The sequence below is a fragment of the Trachymyrmex septentrionalis genome, unplaced genomic scaffold, assembly GCF_001594115.1.
Source record: "Trachymyrmex septentrionalis isolate Tsep2-gDNA-1 unplaced genomic scaffold, Tsep1.0 scaffold19, whole genome shotgun sequence".
NCBI classification, from domain to species: Eukaryota; Metazoa; Arthropoda; class Insecta; order Hymenoptera; family Formicidae; genus Trachymyrmex; species Trachymyrmex septentrionalis.
The window spans coordinates 586838-594056 of record NW_017305071.1 but is presented as its reverse complement, the minus strand read 5'-3'; the positions used below and the strand labels follow the sequence as shown (position 1 = coordinate 594056).

The window sequence follows — 7219 nt, the reverse complement described above, 5'->3', positions numbered from 1 at the left end:
GTGCGGGTGCCGGTGGCGGCGCCGCCGCCGGCGTACCCGGCACACCTTCCGCACCGCCGCCCGGCGTTCAGTGGTGGTATCCAGGCGGAGTCATGGACGCTGCCGCACAGAACAACCTGCACCAGCAGTTGCAGGGCCAGCAGCAACAACAGCAGCCGCAGCAGCAACATCTCTCGCCTATTACCACGCAAACGTCCACGCCCCCCGTTATGTCCCCGGTATGTTACGAAGTACGAGTAACCGTACCCTCGCGTCTCGAGAAGAAAGAAAAAGTAACATCTCCCTTTTCGCGCGCGCGACGACGGTTTCTTTTCCCGCGTTCTTGGCAAGCGGCGCCAAAGTCTCCTCCATTCCCCCCCTCCCCCTTTTTTTTTAAACATTTGCCCTTCCTTTAGGCATTTTATAAATGCTTTTGCGTTACCGGATGTCCGTATTTTGATTACGAAGATCTTAGATATTCGCGTCGAGTTTCAAGGTGACACAAATAGATAAGACAATAAAAAGACTGAACTCAATCAATTGTCAATCAATTCTCGTGAGTCGCCATTATTCAAAATTGGGAAATAATTAAAGATTGTTGCGTGAATATAAATTCGTATAAGAAAAAGATCGTTCCTTTGTCGCACGCAAATTGAATCTTCGTTCGATCTAAGAAACGGATTGGCGTTTATGCGACGCCTTTGTACCACGTTGTAGTAGTAGATACGTAGGCCGAAACGCGACGACCTCGCTCTTCACCCCTCTGTCCCCCTCGTTCCCCCTGCTCGCCGGTCTTTCGGCCACTTTCGCGCGCTCGGCGAGCGAGCGAGCGAGCGAACGGACGAGCGAGCGGGTGGCTGTAATACGAAGGCAGAGAGATATAGCCGGTTCGACCAGGTGGCCATGCGGCCAGTTTTGACAACTTTTCCGAACGCCTCCAGTGAAATACGCGGCCAGAGTCCGTTCATTTTAACGATCTCACTCTTTATGCCTCAGATGCTTTTACTGATGCCCGTCTCTACCATGTAGTTTAATTTTAATCTCGGTTCAATAACCCTTCATTTTTTTCTAGTTCGAAAAATTAGATAAAGATGAAAAGCAAGTTCAACCGAGGTTGAAGTTAATAACATTTATACTGGTAAAAATGGACATGAGTTTGTTAAATAATTTAAATATCCCAAATATATATAGTTTTTAATTATAAAGTTATAAAATAATTTGTCTGGAGTAACGCGCGCGCGCGCGCTCCCGATTTATAAGGCGCAAGAAATATACCAAGAAAATTCCCAAATATGATTTCGCATTCGCTGCACGCAAGTTGATTTTTTTCATACGATGTATAATTTTTAATGAAGGATTTCTTTCTCTTTCTCTCTTCCTGCTTGTCTTTTTGCCAATCTGACGGAGAGCTTTGTCTGATTTTGTCCGTCGTCCCTTCTATCTCGTTATAGTGCATTCGATTGGTTGTTATCGGATTTTCACAATTACTAGAAAATACAGATATTCGAACACACAAATTTTTATTTGAGCATCAACGAATCATTGACAAAGTGGTTAATCCTTAATTAGTGAAGTGTCATCAACGATTTCAGCGAAATACATTCACTTAATTCGTGGATCAATTCTCTGTATATATTATCCATATTTCTTTTGATATTTGGTGAATTTATATCCCATTTTAAATTAAAAATATCGAGTCGTGATGGGTTTTACCTGGAACGAACTCGCCTCGCTGCTTGCGTCTCGAAGATATGTTAAGGAATTAAGATCGTCAGCGGCGATAGGCCCAGGTATCGAGAGAAAAGTTAGGTATATCCCTTCGGTTGTACTTGGGGTAGGCTTTGATAGGCAACGACGAGGCGATCCGGGAACGTGATTGCGATAATTGCGATAAAAGGTATATGCATGATGTTCGTATCCTTCGTTTTCTTCGGTGTCGTCTCATATGCGTATAAAGGCAGGGAAACAGTGTACTCCTATAGAAATTCCGCTTATCATCTCTTGTGTTAGCGATTTTGCAGTAAAAAGAAGGAAATGTTATTGAAGAGAGGTATATAATTTGTTCCGGTGCATATATTGATCGATTTTCACCGATCGCCGGCAACGATAATCTTGGTAACTGAATTTTTTATCTGTATAGAAGAGAGGAAAGGAATTTAGAAATACATAGAAAAGAAACGTGATTTTTTGTTTTTGTAACGCAAATTTCGTGTAATGACGAGTTAAATAGGAACAAATTCGTACGGTTTATCTTGTGTACGGGGTATTTCAATTAATCGCATTCCTTTAATCCTATAGATTCTTTAGGCAATTTCGAGCTGATTTTTCCCCGATATAAATTCTGTAACCTTTTCTATGAAGAAAATTCCGAAGACTTTAATAAAGCTTCCTAAAGTATTCGCTCGTTTGAACGTTTTCGGAAAAGGCAAACGACCGATTAATCGGTCGGCTCTTTTGCCTGCTTTTCGGCTCGACAAGATTCGCGATTGCATGCGGATCTGGATGGATGCGATGGAGAGACGCGGAACCCTTGAGATCCTCTTTCGGTTATCTCGTGCGAATCAAAATGGATTTCGTGTCGTGTAAATCTATTCTGTGGGATGTTGAATGCACGAAAAAAAAAAAACATTGTCGATACATAATCGTAGCTCTGTTTTCTGTAACTAAACTAGTATACTTTCGGAACTGAAAAGTGACATAGATATACGTTTGATATTTGGCGACAGCGAGGAAGAAAGTTCCAGTTTAGAGATTCCAAACAGGAATGAAAAAAAAACAGGCTTAATGCGAGAGAAAGGAAGAGGCAGATTTCGGGTGATTTCTTCGTTTTATAATTCGAGTACGCATATATAGAGTTTGAGAAGCAATTCCGATTGTCATCGTATCCTGGTTGATTGGGCATGGATTTTCGCGCGTTTCATCGTTTCTCGCGTTCCTGTCCCGACTCGCGCGCGCGGTTTTCATCCCGTTGCGTCCGTCCGTCCGTTCGTCTGTTCGTCCGTCCGTCCGTCCGCCCGTCCGTCCATCCGTACGTACGTACATCCGCCGTCCGCTATTGATTCCGGGTTTCGTGCGGCCTTCTTCATAAGTGCGTTCGCGTTCAGCAAGTCCGGCCGCGCTTGCCGGTTGATATTATCGCGTTCTTTCTCGTTGCTCGTTTCGCGATTTCACATTAGCACTAAGTGTCAAGAGATCTGTTCTTTTTAATTGTCCCCTTCCCCCCTTTTTTGCTCTCCAAGCACGCATTCGGTTGTCGTGTGTGGCGAGAAAAGAGGGGAGAGGAAGGTCAAAGGAGAACACAGATACTGCAACTGAAACGGAACAGATCGAAAAATTTGTCAAATACAAGGGAACAGAAATACTCCCTAATTGACCTCACAGACGCTTCATGCTCTCTTTCGTTTTAGGTTGTTTGTTTAGTTTACATTGATCGAGACTGCTCAGATTTGAAATTTAGATTTCGAGAATATTGGAAAGATTTATATGCATATATTTACATGAGAAAGTACACGGAAAGAATAATTTTGCTGAAACATTAAACGTTTAGCTATGATATGTGAATTTCAAAAACTTTCTCATTTTTCAATTGAAAAATAAAGTTTTTGTGATTTTCATATCAATCAAATTATGATTATTCGTACAAAATATTTCTTTCAGATCTACAGATTTGAAAATAATTTTGTTAGATCGTTAAAATAATTAGTGTAGGAAACTCAAGCATAACGAGCAATGCTGCAAAAAAATTTGGTATTCTAGTCAACTTGAATGTCCTATGTAATTATTATGACAAAATTATATATATTTTTAAATTTGTAGCTAGTTAAATTTTTAGATACTTCAGCAAAACCATTCTTTTTGAGTGTTCGAAACAAAAAGAGACTATTTTTTTATAATAAGAGGTAAGCCATGGCTTTACCATTTTTTTAATGATAATTAATAGTGTTTAATTAAAAACATTTTTTCTTTTCATAAAATTTCCATTTATATTATGTTAGCTTTTTAATCGATTACGTCGTCACGATGTACAGTTACATGAAATGGTCTTTTCTCTTCTGGAAAAAACCGTCCGATTCCTCTCCTGTGAATTTGTCAGGAATCCGAGATTGCCGTCTTCTTCTGGCGATCTCTCGATCTTGATCATTGATATTGACAGTGATATTGAAGTCACGTGTAATTTTTTTCTCATCGTTAATGAATAATCGGAGCTTGTAATAGTGCGACGAAAGCGGAATCCTGTTCCTGAATATATGTTAGACTACATATGAAAGTTCACGTATGAAAGTTTGTGATGATGAATGATCGGACCGATTACGCACTTTCGAAATAATAATGCTCGAAAGGAGCGATGTAATTTACACGTTTTCACAATATCTCAGTCTGAAACTTTAAACATTTTTCGTTAAAAGTTCCATGAAGTACTAAAATTTAGTTGTTTGAAATATATAGAAGATAATTGACATGTATAGGTAGAGTCGGATTTCGATTTTCCATCGAAAAGTTAGGTCACTTCAATGAATGAAACAAACAACTTGTTCCGAATCTATCTACAGAGTTAAACTATTTAATATTTACATAAAAATCACCAAAATATTTATATCGTTTAGAGAATTGAAAAATAGATTATTTTTTTACATTAACGATTTAAAATATATATTGAATGATCTTTTTTTAGACTGTTCGACTTCATGTAACATGCCGTCAAACGAGGAATGTGTTTCACTTCTTTCTTATTCGCTCGGCCCGGTTTCTCATGCGCGTGTTTTTTTTTTTTTTTTGTGTTTTTAATTAAAACGATTTCTAAACTTTATACCCACCTACAATTGTGCAGTACCGAGCCGTTATTAAAACTTACGTATCATCGGCACAATTTACGTTTTAATTAACAGACACATAGTAATGATCCCCGATACGAGTATACTTAGAGTTTAGCGTACTCACGTTTGTCAGGAATTCTGTAGTAAAAAGATTAATAGCTTGTGTGTGTCTATTTGAGAGAGCTGCAGTCGAGAGTCACTCTCAAGAGTCATACAAATGGACACTGTACTGAAAAGTATACCGCAGACTTACTTTCTTACTTACACTTTTACCTTCTTTACATCCGAGAGTCACTCACGGGTAGATCTCAAGATAATACTTTGTACTATGTATGATTCTTAACACTTGGCATTCGTCTCAAATGGACACAGCAATAATTTTCGACGAGAGAATGGTAGACAAACACCAAGTGCTAGTATTTGATTTTGATTATCGAAACCAGACTGTTAAATTACTTTAATTTCTTTATAATTCCTTAACTATTTATAAAGAAAAGTTAATATAAAGGAACAAATTTATAGTGTGGAGTATATCGATAAATGTTTCTAATGTTAGAAAATGCGCAGAACACTTTCGATTGTTCTATTTAAAATGGCCTAAAATATTTCTGTCAATATATATAAACTCGTTAAATTTCCAATTGAAGAAACGTAGCACTTTCCAATTTCTTGCTAATATTTTGACAGATTAATAAAAAATCGTACGCAGTGCGTTCAATGACAGAGTGTTTGAGAATGAAAGAACACCTGCTGAACAAACGAGACCGCAATCGCGGTCACAAACTTAAAGCTTTTTCTTTTGTTTTTTTTTTTTTTGTTGTTGTTCGTAGAACATGCCTCGTCGCAAACATCTGACTTCCGTTTCCGTGGTGCCCGACGTTAATTTTATTTCCACCGCGCGCATTGCGAGACCATAGGAAACCATATGCCGTAATGTAACGCCTGCGGCCCAAGGGGCATAAATTCTTAATCCCTTGTATATCGCGGCGAGTGCGAGAAGGAAAGCGAGAAGGGAAAAATAACGCGAAATCGTTCCGTTACGGGATATACCTTGAAAGTCGTTTTTACTCTTTCGTTACTCAGACAATTCGTTTTTACTCTTTTTTTTTTTTTTGTTCTCAAACATTTCTATACGTAGGTAAATTAGTTCTTAAGAACGCTTGCCATCAAAATTGAATATTAATTAATTAATTAACAAAAATCAGACGTAATTAATTAATTAAGTCAGGTATATATTTTATGTAATGCGATATATTGAACCGTCCCATAAATAATGCGAGTTTCCGGATCGCGAAAGCAGATCCGCAAAAGAAGCGGTCGTTTACGTTTTACATCATCAGAAAGTGAAAAAGAAACCCGCATTACTTATGGAGCGACTCAATGACAATGTCGATTCTACATAGTAGTTATTTTGCCGGCAGATCTCACATCCGCACGTAGGTCAACTAGATTTCCGATTATTTCTGCAGGTACGTGGTAACTATTATTATCCGCAATCCGGAGTAATAACGGTCGGTATATTGTACGTATAGTACGAGTATAATTGTGCTATATCACGTCTTACACATTTCAAAGAGCCTCGGGGCAAGAGCATAGCCCGATCGGGTATGTGACGTGTATAGCATGAATGTATACAAACTAGTTACGCACGTGTTTCAAGTCGTGTCTAAAAAGAAATAGACATTTTTTTTATTTACGTATACCTAGATGCTTTTTGTCTGCTTTCAATTCTGAAATTATCAATCAACAACGACGTTTGGAAGAATATTCAATTTTTATTTATTTTTCATTTATAACGAAAACGCGTGATGGACATACATATGTATGTGTGTTTTCGTATTCATTTATTTACATATTTATTTATTTATTTTATCTATATAATTATTTTGTTCAAACCTACGTAAAATTGTAAAGTTTAACAGTGACTCTCCGCAATGATGAGACTTGCGGGACTACGATTGGAGCGGTAACAAGCATGTAACAATGTTGATAATATAATTATATAATAATACAATGCCAATCTATATTATTATTATACGGCATTATGTATAATAACAACATAATAATTATATACATAATGATAATATACTGTTTAATATTGCATGTACGTACAATGTAATGACCATTGTTACTTGACAAAATCAAAAACGCGCGTTTGTACGGCGAGCATTGTTACGTGTGTCTCATTGTCAATGTGAGATCGCGGGCCGCAGCCGTTCATTAATTTAACACGCAAGTCGTATTACGTAAAGTGCGTAACGACACGTCTCAGTTATATTATCGTGGATATCTTGCTAAATTCGCTCGCAGCAATGTCCTAAGTGACCAATCTTTCGCATCACAGTAAAAAAAAATCTTTATTTTTTTGCTCCTCGTGAGATAATAACACGCGAGAAAGTCTCTTCTCTTACTTATGCAAATTTCTC

The 7219-nt window shown here is 38.0% G+C and overlaps 1 protein-coding gene across 1 annotated transcript in view; it reads left to right on the top strand.

The window, feature by feature from the left end:
* The window catches only part of LOC108746949 (high mobility group protein DSP1), a 10880-nt gene that overhangs the window by 697 nt on the left and 2964 nt on the right, over positions 1-7219 (top strand). The window contains exons 2-3 of the mRNA XM_018484088.1: positions 1-218; positions 6215-6262. The exon at positions 1-218 is cut by the window's left edge and continues 17 nt beyond it. Of these exons, the coding sequence (XP_018339590.1) occupies positions 1-218; positions 6215-6262 (266 nt within the window). The remainder of the gene's footprint in view (positions 219-6214; positions 6263-7219) is intronic.